This window comes from Zea mays, chromosome 10 (genome assembly GCF_902167145.1).
Source record: "Zea mays cultivar B73 chromosome 10, Zm-B73-REFERENCE-NAM-5.0, whole genome shotgun sequence".
NCBI lineage: Eukaryota > Viridiplantae > Streptophyta > Magnoliopsida > Poales > Poaceae > Zea > Zea mays.
This window is the reverse complement of record NC_050105.1, coordinates 147328422-147352478: the sequence shown is the minus strand read 5'-3', so window position 1 is coordinate 147352478 and position 24057 is coordinate 147328422. Positions and strand designations below refer to the sequence as shown.

Genomic DNA, 24057 nt, shown 5'->3' with positions numbered 1-24057 from the left:
GAACATCATAAAGCACAAGGGCGCTCCACTGAATATCGGATTAACTTAACATCTGCTATTTCCTATGATTCTGTCATATATAACATACAAAGGAACATTATATCCAGCGCTACAGCTACTGCGGAATACATCAGTTTCTTTTATTACAAAAAGGGTATCCCGGAAACCTTTTGTACAGTTTAACTAAATGCTCGCTGCTCACAGCTCACTTGGATAGGGAAAATCTCTGCTACCAATCCTCTAAGCAAAGGCAAAGGCGAAGGCAAAGGTCCATCTCTCAAAATATTGCAGGTCTTCGAAAACGCAATGACCTTAACTGACAGAGGTGCAAATAGACGGCTGAGAATATAGGCCATTTATGGGGTTCATGAACGGCTGGGGACGCCTTCGGCGTTTTGAAACGACAGTGAATCCCTCTGTATCCTTCAGGCCCTTAGTAACCTCCGTCGCTTTCTCTTGTTTATCTGGATCTTTGCGACCAGAACCAGAAGCGTTCTTGCCTAAGACGCTGGTCTGTTCATTACTAGCTTCATCTGATCCACTTGGCTTCCTCTCTGGTTCAGCCCGGGAGGGACCTAAACTGTCGTGCACCGACTTCACAATGAAACTGAGTAAAATTTGCCTTGCAAGTTCTGTTTTGTATGAGTTTCTCACGATGTCTTTCCCCCTGTTTTCCTTTCCTTTACCTGAAACGACTTTCTCAACCTGACCTGCCTTTTCTGTGGCAGGCGTTTCGGCCCTCGCTTCATCTGTGGTCTGCGATACAACATCCAGATCAGAATTGGCCACAGGATTAGCAGGACTGGGTTCTCTGTCAGCCACATCAGATTGTTGCGAAGTTTTTCCAGGCACAAATTCAGCAGCATGTGGATTCATGGTTGTGGGGGAGTAGCTACCCCTTACAATAGTGCTCTGGCTGTGCGTGTAACCTTGTTTCCTTTGGAAGGAATGCCCAGTACGATAGTACAAGGTGGACCGAGGACCACGAGGCACTCTAGTGTCAATGGCAGAAGGGAGAATCTCCATTGCTTGACTTGGTATTGCCTGAAGGATAGCACTGGCATCATATACTGCCACCGTGCTGTATGGCTGGGACATTGATAACACTGATCCTGGATTGAATGGAGGAGCTGAAGCTGACAGTTTGCTTCCAGACGCTTTACTAGCTGCAGATGGGCCTTCATCACTGTTGCTGTCAGGAGGTATTTCTGCATGACTCTCTAAATCTCGCTGAATTGAAAGAATCTCTTTGCTACTGTCCTCACTTGGCTTTTCTTTCTCTTTTTCTGTAAACTTTTTATCTTCTTCCTCGGATGACAGTGCTAGGTCAATATCACGTCCACTATCTTTCTCCTTTGCTTCCTTCTTCTCCAAAATGGGTTTCAATACTGTGCCAGGGGGCGAAACAGCCACATCTTTGTATGATATGAATTTGGAAGCGATACTGGTTGGCCTGTTAATTCCTGTTAGCTTTGTCCGTTGTTCTTGGTTAGCGCTACCATTGCACGTCTTATCTTCAGCAATGCTGGAATCCCCATTCAACTTGTCGGTTTTCAAAAAACTTCCAAATGAAAGCTGGCTAGGAGCACTTACAGAATCTTCTTTGTCTCCTTTTGTTTGAGGTTGTAAACCAGTCCTATACACAGAACCTGTATGACTACCTTCAAAATGATCAACCATTAATTTCATAAGAGCCGGTTTCCTGCGACTGCTTTTCTTCCTTACATTTGCAGATCTTCCTCTCATACTAGCTGCTTGCCACCCTTCATCAGAATATTCTTCTGGTGATAAAACATCACATTGCTTATGCTCATCATGGGCAGCATAATTTTCTTCTAATACAGCAGGAGGATGCACATCCAGTTTTTCTTCTTGAAAACTGTCTTTGCTTGCTTCAAGAGGAGATCCTGAAACAAGCTGAAAATTCTCCTTCTCTTCAACTGATTCACCATGATGAGCTCTGATATTATTCTGCAATTAAATACTATATGTCATGAAAAGGAAAGCAAGAGGTAACAGGTGAAAATAAGAGGCTCACATAATGCTTTGGGCAACAACTGCACCTTTAAGTAAGAGTTTACACAAGAAAGAAGAAATGAATAACAAAATTTGGCTCTCAGTGCTTCATGGATTATAACATGAGAATACATAACCTTTTCTTTCAAAAAGGAGAAAGCAGGTTTGAACCCACAGCCACCACCCTCTCCCCTCCTTACTACACACACCCAGCACGAAAATTATGGTTCCAACCCTGTTGCCATATATCATATACTTAACACGGATCATGATTGCATCACATCAGGTGTGCACCAATAGCTTTTGACTGTAATATCAGCATTCTCTGAGAATGTTCATTTTAAATAACTAAACATGTATCTATTCCCATAGTCATGATGGTTCTTCCTTCTTAGCCTCCCTCCAGCACTGGGTTTGCCCCTTCTTTTCTTAATGAAATGACATGCAACTTTCCTATGTCACTCGAAAAAATAATAGTTCTTTTAACTGATAGTTCTTGACAAGCTATTTGGTTGGGTAATTATTTTTATTTTCAGGTGATTGTGTTTTGTCATGTACTGTACCGCAACCTTCTGCAGAGTCAGAGTGGTTGCTTGTAAGTGATTGCCTCTTCTTCTATCTCTAATACAAAGATACACAGCTCGCCTGCATTGTTTGAGACAAAAAAATTTGAAAATGTGTATTATAATCACCTTTGCACGCCTGCATTTCCTTTGCATATCCCTTTCTTTTCTTTCCTGGTCTGGGCTTATGAAGTCAAGAAGATCTGATACACTGGAAAGATATATGTTTCAATCTAAATACAAATATTTTATAAATGAAACTTCACAGATTATTCGTAGTTTCATACCTAAGATGTCCTTTACTTGCAATAGATGAATCAGGTTTTGGCATGCCTCTTCGAGCCGCCTCTTGTTGTTCTAATGCTTTTGACTCAAAATATTCTAGCCATGCAGCAGCATCCTGCAACAACAATAATGTGTTAATTCAAGAGAAGATCAGAGTATATATCCTATATTTTTATATGCCCTGAAAAAAGAACCTGAGTTCGGAGGTCATCTTGCCCTAGTTTCTCCTGAAGTATCTGCAAGGTTGTTTGTTCATGTTGCACGCTTAGGGAGTACGCGTCCATCATTGAAAGGGCTATGGCTATGGCATGGTAGCTTGCAGCAGTCTGTTTGATTGAAAAATTGCTTGTTAGTTCATAATAAGTAATTCGATCACAGGACCTAATTCTTTATCATATTGTTCAATGAATTATAAATCAAATGTCGACATGTTCTATGACAAGGATTGTATGCTTATAATGTATTTCACTGAACCATACATTAACATTAGTAACTTACAAAAAAAACTGATACAAGAATACAATACTTCGTTAAAAGAAATAGCTACCAGAACAATGTAAGCAATATGTTTTTGAACCCTGGGACACAGAATAATTTAAGAGTTTTTATATCGAGAAACGTGAACATATTTGTAAGTGAGACATGACTTTTGAGAGAGGAATTATATAGATATCGGGTATGGGTGCGCTGATTGCTAGGAGGTGAGAGCTATAACAAAGTTATATTGTGCATCAACTGTATGCCTATTAGTAATAGGATAATTCTAATATACCAGAGGTGTCTTGTAAATTACTACCTCCATCCTTTTTTATTTGATGCCAAATGGTACAAAAAAGAACTGCAAAACGTCAAATAAAAAAATGGAGGGAGTATTACACAAAACATGCATTTCAGCACTGGTACGCAATTCTGGAGAAAGAGGAGTATTGATGTGATAGATTTTTTCTCGTAATGTAATTTAAACACATCACTACACATATTCTACAGTTGTTTGAGTAAAGATTGGACTTTGATGTACATCGACCATTTCCATAAGAAACACTGGTTACTATTTTATGTGAAATCCTTTTGACGGGTCCATGGTCTCATGAAGATATGTAAGCATGGAATGCCAAAATTTACACCTTAAGGGTGTGTTCGTTTTGTTGCTAATCCATGTGGATTGAGTGGGATTGAGTCGGTTTAAATCCATAGCAAGTCAAAATCCGTCTCAATCCCGCCCAGTACACTCCAATCCGCATGGATTAGGAATAACCGAACAAGGCCTTAGAAGTTCTTTAGGGTGAAAATACAATTCAAATGGATACAACCCTATAACACATTGAAGAATAAAAAACAGCTTATTTTACCTGGATGTGATCAGCTCCTAGCAACCTCTTGTTGCACTTCAGGGCTTCATGCAAGTATCGAAGAGCAACATGAACATTTCCCATGCCTTCTTCCATCATAGCCACATTTATGTAGGTGGCAGCTGAATTCGGGTGTGAAAGCCCACACGAGAACTGAAGCAGATATAGTGCACGGTTGACATACCTTCAGGATTAAGACACAATTAGGTATAGAAGAAATCTATATAGACACAAACGATAAGTTGGATTATAAGTGTGATAGTTGAAATCTTTAAAGTTATCTAGCAAACACAGTCTCCACATTATCTCTTTTTACATGTGTAGACTGTAGACACAAGTAGTCAGGCAGCAGTCACATGCTATAGGATAGGACAAAGATGCAGGGATCATTTCAGTATGTATGCTTGCTTAACGCATATGATGGCTAGATATAAACTAGCACCATGGCAGATTGGTTTCAATTGATGCCATGCCACCACTTTTGCTTCAACAAAAAACACCTATAACCACACTTACTTTAGAGCCATTTCAATGTGTTGAAGGCGATAATAGAAGACAGATAAATCCCCATAACTCTTCATAGTTTCCGGATGATCAAGACCAAGCTCCCTTTCATTGATATCAAGTGCCTTCTGTTGATATACAGTTGCCTACCAAAAAATAATAACAAGTAATGAGAATTAAGATTGCACATAAGGCTACTAGACAGGTCACAATATTGTGAAGAAAACATCTGCTAGTTTGATTGAACAGCTATCAACAACAAACTTCACAGCTTGCTGTATTCATACTTTGATAGTCCTACTGAGATTTTTTTAGCAAAAACTGGTAAAGTAAACTTGCACATTCATCGGATAGAATACACTGAGCCTACACCAAATTCATTAAAGTACCTGATTAAAATCTCCAGTATGATAAAGCACCACAGCAAGAAGGCTGTATGCATTAGCCGTCAGTCGATGGTATGGACCACAAACAGCTATAATTTTGGACAATGCCTTCAGTAAGGAAAAACACACAAACTTATTTAGTAAATAAATACATGATTTCACTAAACAAAATGTGGACATAATTCTAAAACAGAAGTTAATAATAAAAAAGACACAAAGGTTGACCATATGCACCTTTGTTCCATAGCTCACAGCATCATCTAATTTTCCTTTATCCAATGCCATCTTCGATGATTCCAGTAAGTTTCGACCATCAATAGATGAGTAGACCACATGCTGAAACAGAACACACCAAAAAAAGTAATGGAATCAATAATTTATCCAAGAAATAGACAATAAGCAGTTTCCTAAGTTTCAGTAATGCACTACCTTGCATACAGGAACAATGCTGACAATGTCAGATTTGTCAAATGGGTTAGGGCTATTCATATCATAATCTCTTGCAACTAGCTCCAGTCCAACCTGAGCAACAAACCATATTACTATGCCTGTTTGGAGTAGAGACTATGAACGCTTCCATAATTCACTACACAACCCATACGACCATACCTTACTGCAGAGACCTCTCAGAATGATAAATTTCCGTAAGTGTGCAAATTCATCTTTCAGTTTCCAGCAGAATCTTTTTGAAAGGAAGCTCTCTACCCATTTCAAACGCAAATTATTGTCAATATGGGCATCTGTGTCAGCACCATTTTCAAGTCTGGGAGATCCAAGTAATATGTTTAGAGTTTCAGCTATAGCTGCAGAAATATTTTGCATGTCATCAACAGCAGCAATAACAGCTCGGACGATGTGCTTAAAGGATCTAATAACCATTTCATGAATGCATATAGACTGGATGTGTGGGAGCTTCTCTGCTAGCTCTACCTGATTAATATAAAGAAACAATGTCAGATTATTATGCAACTTTGTCCAAACATAGTACGAAAAGCATTTAGGCATAAAATTTACACCCACCACACGACCTAAAGAGGACATATTAAGTCCCCTTGTATGCATGAAATCGGTCATGGTTCTTCCATCCACAGGAGAAAGCTCAAGGGACGCGAAATCAGCCACCTGTACGAAATGTATTCCAAGAAAAAAAATGAATTAAGTACTGTGGGAATAAAACATCCCAAGATCATATATGCTTGAGAATGACTACTCTGATACTATTAAGTAAACTAACTCAACATCATGTACCATAACAAGAGTTTATATAGGGTAATTAAAGAACAAATCAGGACAAGATAGCTAAAGTAGCGAATGTTGCTATAAGTGACTCAAAATTTTAAAGAAAATTAACAAAATAGCTAAAACAAGGCTTACCAGCTTTGGGAGTGCAGTCTCATCATAGAAATTATGGGCCATCTTTGTGAGCTCTTCGAGGGACTGGGATCAAGAAATAATAAACTGAGGAAACTACATAATAAAGGTTAACCAACATGTTCTTGGTGAGCTCTTCTATTCCCACATCACAGGCTACTTCAGAGTTCAGATAAAAGAGAACAAAAAAGTTGTAGAATAAATTGCTTGCTAAGTTGCTATGTTGATCCAAAGTTAATTTGCATTAAAAAACTCATCAAAACATGAATGAACTTTTCATGACAGAAAAAAATCATTGATTGTGTTTGAATGTTCTAAAATAACTTGCTTTCATAATAATAAAATGGTTTTCAAAATTCTAAAATAACTCTGAAATTGCTTCTTTTTAAAGCACTACAGTATGGGCAGCCCCTATTGTTCTAGATATTAATAGTAGTAGAAGAGAAATATTGTACAGGCATTGTTAGAGAGAATTTACAAGCCAATAAAAAGTGTACTTCTAACCATATTAAAAAAATTCTAAGGGAGCGAATGGCATAATCAAACCACCTTTTCATGAAGGCCAGCTCCCAAACTCTTCAAGCGAAAGAAAGCATCCTCTGACATTAACTTGCTTACATCAGCTCCCTTATTCGTTTCATCAACAGATATCTTATCTGATACTTGCATACCATTCATTGACGAGCAGTTACTGTTACATTCTTCCTTCTCAGAACTGGAACCGTCAATGTTGCATTCTTTCTTTTTAATTTTCTTTAATTGTTCAAAATGCTTTCCAAGACCTTTGACAGCTGATTCTTTATCAGCCTTTGTTGCATTCCGCTTAACATTCTCAGATGCCGGAGAATCCTTTTTCTGTAACTGTTGTAGCCAGGAGGACCCAAGTTCCCATCTGATAATTCTAGAATTTATGCTAGGCATGCTATCAAGCTTTACCAAGCTGTCCTCAAGTATTTTGCATGCCAGTTTCCTTGCGGGGTTATAAGCATGAGACTTTGGGCTAGGGTTCTGCTTACCAACAACAGTTTCTGGATGCGTAACACTTTGGAGTGGTATCCTTAGACTGGAAAAAGAAAAGAAGGAAAAAGGTGGTGTTAATAGAATGACGTTGCATATTTTGGTAAAAAAAATAATATGTATTAAAGCAACATTTTCTCTACTAGGGAATAGGGATGAGCAACCGAGTCAAGCCTTTCCCCGCAAATACGGAGAGGCTACTTCGAACCATGACCTGGCGACTGAGTGAGACAACTCTCACCACTGCACGCAAGCCTGCCCTTCTACAGAAATCATTACTAAGCAAAGCAAGTAAAATTACATGACACTACATATCAAACCTGTTGACATTCAAGGCATTAGAACCTCCATCTGGATGGTCAGGCACATCAATGTTCAGCATTCCATCAAAATTATCAGAGACGTCATGTGTTTGTTTAACATCATTACTGTCCTTTGCACGTCCAGAAACCTTCACAGTTGCTGTATATCCACAATGCTTGACAATCACCACTCCGAGTGTGGAAGAATCCTGGATGGAAATATATATTTACGGATATTAGATTTTTTTATTTTTAATCTCCTAAAATGGGATCGGGTAAAATTAGAAAGTGCAAGGCATCACCTTAATAAGAACATTTTCATCAGAAGTTAAACCTTTCAGAAGATTCTTTTGTGCAATATCCATAGCACCTGTTTTACAGAAGGCAACACCATCAACCTTGTCGTCCACCTTTGAACTAGCATCAGCCTCATCTTTCTTCACAGTTATATTCATGTCGCCGATATGTTCCTCAAATACGTTTGAACCATGAGTAGTACCACGGGAACCAATTGAGTTCATAGACTGATCAATGAGTCGCCGTATTGTTGATGCAGCTCTAAAAATTGCTGTATCTACAAACAGATTGTGTAAAAGAAAAGCTTTCCGGTCTCTGATCACCCGTTCTTCGTCAGATTTGCATGGCATTCTAGACAGAACAGAGAACTCTTTTGACCAGCATCTGCGATCATATCTTCCATCACGACCACAGCCACCCCCATTTCCACCCCAATTCTCATCCTCAACTGGCAGTGCTGGGCACTTTGTGGCGGGATCAACATATATTGGAGGAATAAGCCACGTGTTTGCACGGAACCCATATGGCAAATTCCCAAACTGCAGATGCAGAAAAGGTTATTCTCACCAAAAAGTTCTCGAACTACATCATTCAATGCAATACTCAGTACAAGAAAACAAAAACGACGGAAAAGCATATTCACTATTATTATAACCTTATTGTGGTCCACAAAAGCTTTCATCAACGCCTCATATGCCTGTGGAAAATGCACGGTAACTGGCAGTCATATATTTCACCAGGACAGATAAAAACATCGAAGTAAAGAGATCTAAGCACAAACGATAATGAAGATTTAAGATTTCCTCACGTTAGCAAACGCGTTGCTGAGCTGTTGCAGCAGGTCCACCAGGGAGTGGCTTACGTTTTGTGGCTTCCCTGCCAAGTAGAAACCCTTTCGTGAAGCAACTACGTGCAGAAGCTTCCCGTTGCAAACCTTCACCTGGGCACAGATGAACTCCTTCATTAGGCGTATGCTCATACCTACACGCCTAGTAGATTGGCTATTGCACGGTTGTGATTTAACACTAAAGCGCAAATCAAATTGGATTAGCCACTACACCAATGCGAACGAACTCACAATTTTGCGAGTGCATTCAAATGTGTGCCTGAGAAGTGAGAACTCACCTCGATTTCGAAGTAGACGCCTTCCCGAGAAGCGCCGCTCGCCTCCTTCCTCCTGATAACTGCAGAAACGACGCACGCACGCACCTCGCGTCAGATCAAGAGAGCACATGCCACCAAACACGAAACGGGATGATGGTTCCTCGGCGTGGTGAGGATGCTCACGGTGGACGGGCGGGGTGAGATGCGCGAAGGAGAGGAAGTCGTAGAACTCCCCCAGCTTCGGCGGCGGCCGGATGGCGGCCATGTCGTGCGCCTCCGATATCGGCGGCGGCGCGGCGGCCTCGCCGCTGACGGCGCCATGGGCCCCGGGCGACGCGGGACGGCCGTGCTTGGACGGCCTGTGCTTGGCGGCGCCGTCCCGGGGCTTGGCGAACGCGGTGGTGCAGGCGAGGATGTCCAGCAGGCGGCGCACGTGCGCCTCCGCCTGCTCCGCCGTCGCGTACTCCTCTGCAGACAAGCCGTTGGGCTCAGTTAGAACCGACAGGCCCAGTTGGATGGCTGTGCAAATGCTGTGGTTGTTTGGGCCCTTACTCGGGACCCAAACCTCGGTTTAAAAATTTTCATTTTTCTTCTTGTCGGGAAAGGATGATCGTTTCGTTAGCACATCTATACTCCGTAGAACGGTACAAGTTATTTCAGACAACTTAAATCAGAAAGAAAAAAACTGTGCATAAATCATGGTTTTATAATAATGGGTAAACTACGTTTGATAATCAAATTTGAAGGATGCCAATGTTGTGTCGAGAAATTTAGGTGTCCAAAATTAACGGCGTCCCCGGTCGAGTCAGATTCAAATATATAAGGCCATGTTTGGTTTGAGGGACTAAAGTTTAGTCTCATTAAGTTCATAAATTGCCAAACGGTAGGACTAAAATAGGGACTAAACTGGTTTAGTCCCTAGTCCTTAAGATGTGGCTAAAAGGGACTAAACCATATTAATTCCATATTTGTCCCTCGTTTAATTCAATTGTACTAATAGCAGGAGAATGTTAAAGGCCATTTTAGTCTTAGGGGGTGTTTGGTTAGAGGGACTAAAGATTAGTCTCTAGTTTTTAGTCCCTTTTTTGCCAAACACTAGGACTAAAATGATTTAGTCTTTAGTCCTTCACATAGGTGCTAAAAGAGACTAAAAGCCCATAATTATCATGTTGCTCTTACCTTTTTGTATGGATAACTAATTATGAGTATATTCTAAGGACATTTGAGTCTTTGTACAATGTATTTAATGATTTTAGAATATGTTTAGTCCCTAGAACCAAACATGTAGGGACTAAAGTTTAGTCCTAGGACTAAAGTTTAGTCCTAGGACTAATTGAAACCAAACATGGCCTTATTATGAGTCATTTAGTATATTCTTACTAATTCTAGTCCCTAAAACCAAACATGTTAGGGACTAAACTTTAGTCCCCTAACTAAACTTTAGTCCCTAGACTAAACAAACCAAACATGGCCTTAGTCTTTCACATAGGTGCTAAAAGAGACTAAAAGCCCATAATTATCATATTGCCCTTACCTTTTTGTATGGATAACTAATATTATGAGTATATTCTAAGGGCATTTGAGTCTTTGGACATTGTATTTAATAACTTTAGAATATGTTTAGTCCCTAGAACCAAACATGTAGGGACTAAAGTTTAGTCCTAGGACTAAAGTTTAGTCCTAGGACTAATTGAAACCAAATATGGCCTAAGTTAGGAATGGCAGGCATCATTAGCGTGACATGGACAGGTGGTGTGCATCATCAGCAGGTGTAGTAATATACGTATATAGTAACGTCACTGCAGCCTGTGTGACGATCATCTAAAAATACCCGTAGAGCTAACCGAAGCTCCCACCGCAGATTCCAAGAGAGCGTCGCTTTGTCCCGTAGTACTTCCCGGTTGAGCAAAAACAACTGCTACTTGCACTCAGCGTACCATATATACAAGAGCGCCGTTTGTTTTTTGTTCGTTGAAATCGTCGTGGCCGGACAGGGACAGGGACAGGGACAGGGGTCCCGTTTCCATATTCCATGTACAGACCTCGCGCCCACTGCTATCTATCTTGCCCAGCCCATGCAAGGAATTCTTTGGACGGGACACATCGGTGAGCGTACTATGTAAAGCCTTGTCAGTCAAAAAAGACAACACCGGTTAAGTGGAGGAGCTTCCAAAGGTGGATTTCGCTTGGTGTCAGTGAGGGAACTGAGGCCAGTGGAACGCCCTTACGTACAGTCGTACAGGCCAGGTACAGCGCGTCCAAAATGTTGCTACTTGGCAATTGGCGCGACACCGGCCGCACGCCGGTGCGCTGCTTGGATTATAAAAACAGAAGTAGCAGTAGTATCTATCTGTTGGTGAGTGCGTGACGACGACGTCTCGGTCAGACTCAAGACACAGACACACAACAAGTCAGCAACCAGCTTTACCTACGGGCCTGGTTGTGGCTGCGGCGTTTTCAACACCAAAACGTTGATAACAATGCGGATCTGTGAAAACCCTGTTCCTAATTCTCCCCTCACACAAGAAATGGTGCAACGACTACGAGTAAAGAAAAACCCCGTCAGAAGCATATGGCGACGACGACTAGGGCCAGGAGGAGCCTCAGGCCTGCGAGTCTTGCCTGCCACGTCCCAGCTCGGATTTTTTTTTTCCCAGACACATGGAGCGACACGTTGCGTGGAAATTCTCGCGCGCCGCCGTACGTCCTGTTGTCAGTTCTCACCATCCGCGGACCGCACTGCCATTCGGCCCCCCGGGAGCCACAGCCGCGACAACAGCAGTACATACAGGGCGGCGGCGGAGAACTTGTTCTCCTGTTCGGAGCCGCCAGCCCAGTGCACGAGAGAGGCAGGCAGGCAGACGTCAGGGGCACGTACTGGAGCTGCTGCCTGGATAGAGAGCCCGGAACGGAACCGCCGACCGGCCGCACCGAGCAGCGAGCTGTGTCGCTGCGCACCTTTGACTGACTGACGGGAAGAGATGGGGGTGATCGCGCGCGCGAGAGCCGTCCGTCCAAGTGACCACTGAGAGCGACCGCTCGCAGCCTCGCACACGCACACGACGCACCCAACGCCGCGATGGAGCCGTGGACCGCTGGCGCTGGGTTTGGAACGCCATGCGCGTCGCATCCGCCTCCCACCCTCCCTAGTCCCTCCCTCCGGCCTCCGGGCGATCAATGGCGCCGTGCATAGGGTACGTACGGTGGTGGTGGGCCATCTGCTCTGATCGGCCGGTAGCAAACCATGTTCTACCATTACGCGGTCGAACGTGCTACCGCTGTACCACTACTGGGGCCAACTGCCTTGCGTGGCCTGTACTGTACTGTACTACGAACGCAGCATAACAGAGTAACAGACCAACAGAGGGCGCGCTGTACGTGTACTTGCCTGGACGACGGCAGCCAGGTACGTACGTCCTCTCGTGTACTGGGTGGGAGGGACCTGGCTCTACGATACCCAACTCGATTGTGCTACCAATTCACCACCACCCACCCACACCCACTCACCTTCGACGATCCGGAGAGCGCAGGGCTTGAGCGCCACGACCTCCACGCCGTCCTCCAGCCGGTGCCCGCGCGCCTGCAATGCAATTGCAACACGACCATACCGCGCAGCCAGAGAATTAGCCGTGCCTGCTGCTAGTACTGTAGGCAGTTGAGGGAACGAGAGTGCGAGAGGCGAGCATTATTACCACATGGGAGAGTGAATAGTTTGTCAGGTGGCACGTTTCCACGTTCGACCCCAGCAGCCTCCGCACGTCCAGCACACGGTCCGTCGATATCCCCTGCACAATCAATCAGTGCGCAGCAGCACAGCACAGTCACTCGTCTCTCTGATCAATCAGCTAGCGTTAACGCGCTCAATCAAGTGTGGGAGAAGAAGGATTAGGAAGGAATGCAACTGATGATACGGTGATGGCGCACAACACAACACATACCTTGAGTGTCACCTGGGATTCGTAGGGGGTGACGACCGTGACGTCCACCACGCTGGGCACCACTGCATGCAAAGGACAAGAAGCAAACCAAAGTTCTCAGTATCAACTATCAACCAGTGTTCTATAGGTGAGCGAAACGTACAGCTTCTCCCAGTCCCTGAAACCAGGTACGGCAGCGCAATTCACTCCGCCCTTGCAAACCGCATGACCCAACCAGACTGCCGGTAGTAGTACTAGCTGCTTAATACTGCTACCCTTCTGCATCTACCTCCTAACTGAATTCTGAACACGGGAATGAACGGGGGGCGCTCGTGAAGGAGCGGCCAAGGACAAGGAGTAGTAATAACCATGGATTGGGTGGCAACAACGCCAGCCAGGCTCGCTCCAAGGGGAAAGAGACAGGATCCTTCATCAGAGACGGACGAAATCCGCTGCTTGCAGTGATCGGTAGTAGCTAGGGAGGAAGGCAGCGTGTATAAAGAAACGAAGAACCTTCTTCTTTTCTTTTTTCCCCTTTCCATTCACATGCTAATTAAAAGCAGCCAAAACTACAATCATGCAAGTGCTACTGCGATCGGCAACACAGTGTCTGTCGTGTCCGTCCATCCATCCATGGTGTCAAGCAGAACAACAAGGGTTCTTCAGTCTTCACCATGCACGTACGTACGTGCGTGCATACAACGAGAAAGGAGGTGGAGACTGAGGAGGTAGTAGGTTGCGTAGGTGGTGCGCAGAACAACGCCCGTACCTTTCTCTTCCTTCTTCCTCCTGTCGCCGCCTCTGCCGCCGCCGCCCCTGCCCTTGCCACGCCCGGCCTTGGGGGCCATTATTGGCTGCCTGCCTAGCCGGTGCCTGCTGCCTCGCGCGCTCGACCAGCGACGGGCGGCCTTCGAGCGCGGCGCTGATGGAGCGCCGGAAGCCGCCGGCGCGAGGGTTTAAGCCGCCGCCGCAGTTCCCACCGCAGAGGAGAGGAGAGGAGAGGAGGAGGCGAGCGAGCGAGGAGAAGGAATGAGAACTTGAGGGGGCGCGCCGCGAGGGTGGAGACTGGAGAGGATATAGGATGTGAGGCTGGCCTGCGTGGGATCTCATCTCATCAGACCCACGGATTCCAGCGCCATCCTGGCCTCTCGTTCCGCCGCGCCGGTAGCGTCCGATGCGAGGCCCCACGTTGCCAGCCACCGCGACGGGGGAGGGGTGCTCGCATCGCATCGCAACCAGCGTGTGCGTACAATTACAAAACGCTGGGTAGCAGCAGCGGAAACGGAGACGGAAAGGAAAGAGGCAGGAGACGTGAGCGCGACAATGTCACGTCCGCGTCCAGGCGTGCGAGCACCGGGCCTGGGGGTTGCTCCGCTCGCGACGAACACGTACCAGTTGTCCTGTACTTGACGACAGCTCTCGCTCCGCGGCCGACTCGTGCACGTAAACGTGGCCGGGGGGCCGTGCAACTCGACGGACGGCCAGGACAAATTCAAGCGGGGCGGGCACGCCGGGCAGGGAGCCAGGCACAGGCACAGGCACAGCGCCACAGCTGTGTCCTGTGTGTTTGTGTGGCGGCGAGGAGGAGACGGTACGGTACGCGACACGGCCTCGAGGGGCCGGTGGCTGTCGCGAGCCTGGTGCGTGCACGCACGGCCAGCGGGCCAGGCCAGGCCGCTGGGGCCGTTTTAAGGCTACTTTGGCACTTTATACCCTAGATTGGATTTTAGTTTTTCTTCCGTGGCAGTAAACTCTAGTAAAAATTATCGTCTTGTTATGCATGTCTCATTGATATACAGAACGAGGCTACTTATAGTTAACTGGATGGGATATGTGGTTCCAAGTACCATTATAACCCGGTTATCTGCTACATTACAAAAATATTCGCCAAAACCGGATCATTACAGCGCGGCAAGGTACAATGATCTAAACATACCCTCAAAGACTACCCCTCAAAGGGCTTACAAGTGGGGCCTGGGCCACATCAGTCTGAGTCTGTTACAAGGAAACAAACTAATACTGTAAGGCGCTACTGTTGAGAGCCTTCGTATTTCGAAGATCCTAAAAAACGCTAATAATCATTGTTTCTCTATGCATCGCACATGTGCATGTGCTTCGTTATCAGTCACCTTCGAAATAAGCCAAGAAAAAAACGAAGGCATTGGCTTCGTCATAACTATACGGCGGACGAAGGCAGAAGACAAATAAGGCCGGAAGAATGTATTCACAAGATTCTTTAGCCAAGACGATAAAGATAGGAGACAATACCACCATTGTGTTATTTTTGTAAACCATATGTACAAGTTTTGTGGACATATTTTTAATTTCATGTGAAGTTGTACTTTTGCCATATAAATAGATGAACAATACCATATATAAAAACACCTTTAGCTGGGTGCAACAACTTCACATAGGTTCAATCTTCGAAACATCTTCATGCTATCTTACATCAAGAAGCCGGAGATATAATTGTATATCCTTTTTTTACCCGTCGTCATATATACAAGAGCAAGGGCGGATGCAAGGGGTGGGCAAGGTGGGCCATGGCTCCACCTCAAATTTTTTAACCCCTTATACCTAGGTCTAGGTACACAACAAAATAAAGAAACTTTTGTATATTTAACTTGGACAAATCTAATAAAAACTATATTTTGATCTATTTTTCTTTCGACATTTCACTGCTCAGTCCACTCTTCACCTGAGCCATTTGATTCTCTTCCCTAACGCAAGCTCACTCGATTCTTCGGTCATCGACTGACCATTAAGTTTTGCCTCCTATAGTCCGCATCAGCAGATGAGCAAGCTGTTGGTGGGATCGTGGTGTCACCTGTCTCTCGCTAACTCATTAGGATCTCTCCGCGCCGTCGCAACACGACAATGGCTGTCGCTTGGTGTCACCGTCATCTATCGCTGCCTCGCCTACTGCACTCGCTCCTCCCACCTATCGTTGTCTCACCAATGTCATCTCACGACAAATTTGATGACTCTCCAGAATGACGCGTCGATGCGGCTGCTTCGCCCTAGTGCCTCGTCCTTAGTCAGTCCACCTATTTTCTCTCTCTAGCTCTACTTTAGGTAGCCAACAAGTTTTTTTGTATTCATATCATTTTTGGAAATACCAGATATTATTATTTAGCATTCATGTTATTATTATTAATCTACATTTATGGTCTAGTCTGATAATTTGTCTCATGTACTGTCGGCCCCACCTAGAATTTTGTTCTGCGTCCGGCCACTGTACAAAGAGCGCCATTTGTTTTTTTGTTCGTTGAAATCGTCGTGGAATGCTAAGATAAAAATGGAATGCTAAGGCACTTGAGATATTTATCATATTTAACTTCAGTACATTTTTTGTACCCATCGTCATATTCTTGTGTAATCCAGTCAATTATATTATACTCTTAGTCCTTCAGAGGTTGTCCTAAAGAAAGAACACTTCAAGAACGAAGAATATTAATTTTTAATATTGTCTTGTTTTTTTATTGTATATAGTAATTAAAAACAAATGACCAAGAGACGGTTACTGTATGATTGTGCAGTGTCGATGTAGCGCGTTACTGTATGATTGTGGACCGTAATTTTGTCGCCAGCCAGCAAATGACCAAGAGATTGGGTTATTTTTAGACGGCAACGAGGAAGGAAGCGTCCAGCCGATGCCCTGCACGGTCTGTTCATGCGGCAGTAGTACCACAGTGATGGGTCACAGTCTCTCTCACAGACATGCATGGACGACGCATGGCGTGAGCTAATGTCGGGAATAATATGTGTCTGTGGCATTTGCGTCGTCAGCAATTTGCACGGCTCTTTATTTATCCGCGGAAGCAGGCCATGTTACTTCCAGTCCGTTATATATATTTTCAAAGCATCTCCAACACCTTCTAAAAATATCTGTATCAATGTATAAGAATTAGAAGCCCCCCAGCACCCTAAAACTTAAATTCATGGAAAAATTATCAATACTGCAATGACTCCTTTAAAAAACTAAAATGAACTTTATTATTGGGGCCCACTCGAATACGCATGAGAGCTACGTATCATTATATTAAAAAAAATAGTCAAGACCGAAACGGTCATTACAGAAAATCAAGCCTCGGGGGGCCAGATACAAGTATACACAAAGAGATCTATAATTCTAAACTATGATAAGATCAACTATATGCCCAAATCTTCCAGAGGCTTAGAAACACCGGCCAAACACAATAGACTATCATCATCCTTGATGTCTTGCAAGATTTATTGGGTGAAACACCATCAAAGACAGAAGCATTTTGGTGCTTCCGGATCCACCGGGCCACCAATCCTGGAAACCGGAGGAATCTGGGTCAGGACCTAAGGCCTGCAGGTCGACCATAGAGAGGACCCCCAAACCAAATTTCTGTGGCAAAGACACACTGGATCAGAATAGAATATGCTGTCGAACTGTCTTCTTGCTCCTGCCATCTATCTTTCGTACCTCTCTGACCCTGAGACGCCGATCTGAATCGCATCGGCTATCAGTCTCTCTTTTTTTAAAGAAAGAGTCGGGAGGGGCTAGGGCGCCCCATACTGTCTGCGTGCGCAAAAATCATACAAAAAAAGGGGGTAAAAGCCCTTAACTTTTTCTTTTGAAAGTTTAAAGGTATCAGCTTTTGCGACATGCTAGAAATAGAAGCTTGCGGATAGCCTCGGCAAGTAAAAAAAAAAGCAATAGATCCTGGAATAAACAAAGGAGGAGGAGAAGCTAGCAAGAGATCCTGCAGCTTTGTACTTTGCCCGTCCCGCTGTCCGGCTGCTCAGTAATGTATATAGTTTACCTCCCAGAAACACAATTTATTTTTCTAGTGCGGAGACGCGTGCCCGCCGCCGGTGCCCATTCCAGTTCCAGGGGCGACGCCAGGGAGGGAGGGGCAGAGAGGGCAATGGCCTTCTAATTCTCCCCTAAGATCCACTAATTTTGTTAGTTAATCACTATGAAAATACTCTTTAGTAAAGCCTCCCTCAATCTGATTGACTCAAACTCTGGCTTTGCCCGCTTCGTTTGGCGCGGGCCGCGGGCGGGTGGAGCAAAGCAAGCGAAGGGGTGCCTGCCGATGCCGATCCCTCGCGCGGCGCGGAGGCGGAGCCCTGGGCGTTTTTGTCCCGGTCGATGGCGTCAAAAGCTCCGAGCGAATCCAGCCGAAGAAGGAAACCCTGGGATGCTCGCGTGCCTGCGTCCAGCTCCAAATGTGAGAGAGAATCTTTCGCGCGCTCTGGGGAGTGGGGCCTTTGCCTGCTAGTGCTAGCTGCAGCCGCCACATGTCCGGAACTGATGGGATGGATTCGGGTTTGTTTGGTGCGACGAGGCACGCGTGCTGCGCTAAGGGATGGGACGAATTGCACGGCTGCTTTCTTTGCTGCAATGCAATTGCAAGCAATGGGGGTCTCAGAAAACAACGGATATTTAATTTTGTAGCCACTCTCTCAGATTGGCCAAATACCGCTGAAATCTCAAGCGACCGCCTCTCCGTTCCTCCCTTTCCTCACTGTAGTAGCACTTTGTACGCTGCTCGTGGAACTCAAGTGTGCATGCTGTTTTCCTCGGGGTCTCATGTCACGATCTAGCAGTTGTGGAAAGCAACCCCAGTCGCAGCATCACCACAATCTAATCTATCTAATACAGATACAGTTAAAACCACGGGCCGGCTGCGTACGACAGCAACACCACGGGGCATCTGCGCGCGTACGTACACGTTAAACCACGGCGACCTTGATGGGATTTGGAGACCCCCCGATCCATTTCCCATACTACTTGCCGTTGTTCTCTGGAAGGATCTGGAGCCTCACCCTTCATTGCCAAAATGGACAGGGGAGCAGCTCGAGGTGCACCTGTTTTAATCACGTACGCCATGAGGAAAACATTATTACGGACCTCTACGATAACACTCCCCGACTGATGATAGCTAGCAAGGCACGGTAAAGCTTGTCTTTCAAAAAGAAGCAAAAAAGAAATAAGACAGTTTCCTAGGGCCAGGGAAAAAGAAAAGCGAGCATTGCTGCTTTCGTGAAAAAATCAGGCTCACCAGACCACCTGACCCCAGATACTTTCATGCATGTCCCTTCGAATCTCCGCATCCTTTACAATTTTTAACCAGACATCCTTCGCTTTTTCCTGGTTGTAGATCCCTCAGCACACCCAATCAATTCGGATTTCTTGAATGCGCGTCGTCGTCATCATAAACAAGCACACGGCTCACAAACAAGCAACGAAACTTAACAATTGTTCTACTTCTCTCTTCACTTCGTCTGGTTTATTTGCCTATCAGGTCTTTGATTGTCAAATCTCTTGCCTGCACAAGCTTGGTTTCCAAGGTACCAACAGGCTTCAGTTCCAGATCACTGTATATATAATCAGTTACGTTTTTTTTCTCCCTATGTGATTTAACAATACAGGCTAGAATAACATTAGTGTCCACAAATCAAATCACGCTGTAGTCTCCAGGCATAACATGAATGGCTTTCCTTACTGGCCGTGTTATTGAATCTTCAATAGTAGCATTTTTTTAGTGTCCTGCACAAAAGGATAATCACACGCCTATCATCGCAAGTTTAGCCGCCGTGAAATGTATCACCCTGTACTACTGGAAGTGCAACACCAAGCCTAGTTTTTACAGCAAGTATGATATACCTGGATCGGCATCCCTAACAGCGCGTGGAGGTGAGGAAAGGCAGCCGCGCCCACACGCTCGTGTTCATAATCTACTCCGACTAAAGGTATGACAAGTTTCTATACCTTTCAGCTTAAGAAGTGTTTGGTTTATATGAACTAATTTTTAATCTCTTCGTTTTATTCTATTTTAATACTTAGGTTGTTAAATACGGAACTAAAATTGTATTTTATTTTTCATATTTACCAATTTAGAGACTAAAATTAAATAAAATAGAGGACTAAAAATTAGTCTCATTGAACCAAACACCCTATTATTATATGCAGATCGGAACAGGCATATGAGATATGACCCCCAGCATTGCAGTACCTGAACCAAATACTGTTTCATGCTATCTCCTGTTTAGGATTTCAAGGATTGCTTCCCCTCAGTCACTCCCATCGCAACAAGGCGTCAGAGAGAGAGAGAGCATAGCCCAAAAGGTAAAGGAAACACCTGGGCCTTTCCAGCGCACCAGCGAGGCCGAATGTACTATCCGAGACCAGTGGAAAAGCATGCCGACGGTGGAGTCCAAGCTGCCCATGAGAAAGCCATGCACTAGCTGCTTTGCTTCAGAGTAGATCACGATGTTATTCCGACTCATCCTAGGGAAAACAAATGTAATTTTCGCAAACGAGGTTCACGCCATTGCTTGGCAGGCTCTGTCGAAGCTCTCTGCAGCGGAGGACATTCGCTTCACCAGCGCGTGGTCCGGGTGTGCGAGCTTCAGCTGGCTGCAAAACAACCAGTTTTTATTTCAGCGATTCAGTTCAAGGCATCCGAACTCAGGCTCGTCGTCAGGCAGAGTGCCAGAGTTGCAGAAACAACATAGATCACTTGGAGAAGTCCACCCAAACGAAGATTTTTTTTCTCAAAAAAAAAAAACAAAGGAGAGCATGGGAAAACTTACTTGAGGTAGCGCGTTGCGGGTTTCCCCAGGTTCAGGCTGCACACCGTGAGGTTGGCGAGAGTCTCAGTATCCTTGGCGTCCTGAACAGTTTGAGCAGTTCCGTGTAAGCACAGACAGACATGTCAAGGATTCTGTTTCAGAAATGCACAGGCGCACAGCATTGGCGTGCGCAGGTACAGTACAGGCGTGCGTTCAGCAGTGCAGCTATGGTGGTTGGCTACTCCTATTTGCAAAGGAAATGCTCGTTTGGGCGAAAAGCTGGGCTGGGATCACCGGAGCTGATCGACCTTGTTCAGTGACTCGAGCAGCAACCCCTCCGCGTCCTCGAAGTTGCCCATGTGCATCGAGCACAGGGCTTTCCCGTTAAGAATCGTGCAGGTCGTCGGGTACTTCTCGGACAGGTCCTGGAAGATGAGGCGCGCTTCTTGGATCTTGGAACCACCCTGAAAAAATATGACAAGTCATGGTGTACAGTAGCTGAACAACACCGAATGTTCTTCCGAAATTCAAGTGCCTGGACTGAAGGAAAGTCTGGAATTTATAGCCAAGGTTGCCACTCATGCCATTTCTTCCACCAGAGATCGAGTTCGCGGGAAATGTGTGTGCGTGCCTACCAGCACAAGGTCGACCCATGCGTTGGCGAGCTGCGTCAGCGTGTGGTCTTCGTCCAGCTGCTGCATCACCCTGAGCTGCTTCTCTGCGTGGTCCGTCCTGTTCATTTGAAGGTATATCTGAACATTCAGCGCAAGCCTGCAACGCCAAATTGAAGGACTAGTCGTCAGAGTTTTGTGCATTTTAGAGCATCATATCGGGGGAAAGACCGAAAGATAGTAGATCTGCACTTGTATATCAAACTACTATGTCTGCTTCATATGCGGGCAGGCCGCAGAGGCAACCCAGTCCGTCCATACGGAACATGACAGTAGGACACGAATGGTTTCAGCAACGACAGGAACCGGATGACGAGGCAAGCTGAAGGGAGGAAGAATGAGTAGATATATATGCTTACAGCTCCATGCTGCCACCGGAGTTGGTGTGCTTGAGAGCCTCGGCGTAATCGCGTTCGTGCATGAAGACGGTGCCGGCCATCACCCGGAGAATCGGATTGCTCCCGACCGCCGCGTCTGACAGGAGCTCACGAAGCCTCGAGACCACCGATTCCTTGCATCAGGATCGCAGGACGCACGTATAAAAGTCAGGCAGGGAGTGACCGATCGATGCGTGTTCAGACAAGTGGTGATTCATACGGATTGAATAGAGCACGGGAAATCGATCGCAAGAACCGACCCTGTTCCCGCCGTCGCCGGAGAGGTACACGGCGAGCAGCTTGACGGCCTGGAGCGGCGTGGCCGCGCTGGGCCCGATCTCGCCGATCACCAGCTGCATGCACGAGGACGAGGACGAGGCCAACAAACGAGTCACTAGGAGGACGTACGCGCTGGCGCTGCCGGCCGTGGGATGGGTGGGCGGGGGGCAGGGCACGCACCTGGTAGGAGCCGATGGCGATGTAGGAGCGGTACATGAGGGCGTCGCGCTCGACGAGGTCGTCGGGGGAGAGCGCGTGCGCGGGGAGGGACTGGCTGCTGGTGATGACGGCGTGGTATGCGCCGACGTAGAAGCTGTTGCGCAGGCCGAAGAGGTGGTCCGGCGACGCTGCCATTCCGTCCGTCCGTTCCAGGGCATGCACTGGCGGGGATCCGAGAGAACGATGGATCGAGGCCGCCGGTGCCGAGGTCGCGCGCGCGCCCTAGTTGGGAGGACGGAGGTCCGGATCTCGTCTCGTCAGGCCTTGGGTGTTTGTTCAACGTACGTGTGTCCCGGTTCACGAGTGGAGGCGACGGGCTGTGCAGTTTGGTGGTTCTGTATCCGGATCTCGCCTCGTTTTTTTGTGAAATAAATGTCAAAACAGCATTGTGAAGTGTGATCAGTGGCAGAGGATAAGACAAAATTGTGGTGCGGCAAATTGAATTTGATAGCGTGGACAAGCAAGATGCAGAGTTCTTGTATTAAACTAGGTGAGTGCTCGTACGTTACAACGGAAACATATAATAATATAATAATTTATATATAAAATGTGTCTTATATTGTTATAAAAAATGTTTCATAATTCATTTGTAATTCTAGCCATACATAAATTTTGTTATTTTAATTTAGTTGTTTCACTACTACATTACAACCATCAGTATTATGCAGACTTCGATATATGCCACGATTTGTATGGTCTCATCATTGAAGAGCACGTGCCACACCTGCCGTTACAAGTTCCCCCGTACATTGTCAGTCATCAGGTAGGCACCACCATACATGCACACGCTTGCTTAAACAAAAAAACAAGTGTATGTGTTTGCGAAGAGAATTAAAGGCAGACCGGCATAAAAGCTACCCCGACGATGATGAGTGGTCATTGTTGTCGGTCCTCCTCTGCGTCACCTCTGGCGCCAAGATGACGCCATAGTTCTTGATATAGTAGTCGTCGAACGCGCACGACATGGCGAGTACCGATGACTCTTGGTTGGGCTGCCAAACGAAGTGCACCCCGGGCTCATCAGCGAGGTAATACACCTAGCCGTTGCACCACCGGATGTGCTACTCCTCTACATACATCTTGTTCGAGAACACTCACACAATGTCAACAACGACCGTCGTCCCAGCGCACAAGAATTCATGGCCGGTCAGTAGTGACTTACGTGGCAGGTTGAGCTTCAGGTGATGATGAGCTGGACGGTGTGACAGCACTGTTGTCGGATGCGGTGCCTAGAACAACCCAAGAGTCGTCGGCGTTGGTGACGACCATGAGGTCCCCCTGTTTGAGATGGACAGCGCGTTGCAGCCGCTCTGGACCGCGTCCAAGCGGCGGCTGCGGCGGAGTTTGCCGAACACAGCGACGCATGTGGCCACGTAGTACTGCTTCCAGAGGTCGAACTGACAGTCTCCAAGCTTCTTGTCATCGTCGATGAGCGATGCCAACGCGAGCGCCTCCTGCCAGTGGTGTTTGTTCAGGGTTTCCAAGTAAGAAACATGGATTCATCTTTAGCGTTGGTTTATGAAAATGACTCACAAGTCAAATCCATGGAAAAAATATTACGGAGAATAAATGCCACACATATAAAAAAGAATTTAAGTCGAAAACATTATTCAAACAAAAAGAAATTGCATGCAAGACTCTTCTTTAAATACTACTCCCTCCATCCAAAAATATAATTCAGGAATCTCGTTGATAATTATCTACTACTACACATTGTGCAAAAGTAGCAGACAGGCTTTGGGAGAGATGTAGTAGATATCTTTACTGTAACAGATATTGACATAAACACACATGTGGTGTAGTAGTAGCTACAAGCACATTTGCTTGAGAGGTCGTAGGTGGGAATGGG

The 24057-nt window shown here is 45.7% G+C and overlaps 2 protein-coding genes across 2 annotated transcripts; both read right to left on the bottom strand.

Moving 5' to 3' along the window:
- Positions 1-5: 5 nt before the first annotated feature.
- LOC103642120 (protein TSS) lies at positions 6-14297 on the bottom strand. Its single transcript, XM_008665434.3, has 23 exons — positions 13881-14297; positions 13133-13194; positions 12887-12979; positions 12702-12774; positions 9378-9662; positions 9216-9274; positions 8899-9030; positions 8746-8787; positions 8096-8629; positions 7812-8002; positions 7024-7537; positions 6478-6540; positions 6124-6225; positions 5713-6033; positions 5533-5625; positions 5338-5439; positions 5107-5211; positions 4730-4863; positions 4214-4397; positions 3059-3190; positions 2867-2979; positions 2709-2790; positions 6-1971 (listed from the first exon to the last, which is right to left on the bottom strand). The coding sequence occupies exons 1-23, from the start codon at positions 13957-13959 to the stop codon at positions 313-315; spliced, it is 5154 nt and encodes a 1717-aa protein (XP_008663656.1). The 5' UTR covers positions 13960-14297; the 3' UTR covers positions 6-312.
- Positions 14298-20023: 5726 nt separating this feature from the next.
- LOC100194321 (Coatomer subunit epsilon-2) lies at positions 20024-22472 on the bottom strand. Its single transcript, NM_001139359.2, has 7 exons — positions 22170-22472; positions 21971-22063; positions 21693-21844; positions 21298-21433; positions 20971-21126; positions 20684-20763; positions 20024-20507 (listed from the first exon to the last, which is right to left on the bottom strand). The coding sequence occupies exons 1-7, from the start codon at positions 22341-22343 to the stop codon at positions 20414-20416; spliced, it is 885 nt and encodes a 294-aa protein (NP_001132831.1). The 5' UTR covers positions 22344-22472; the 3' UTR covers positions 20024-20413.
- Positions 22473-24057: the final 1585 nt, after the last annotated feature.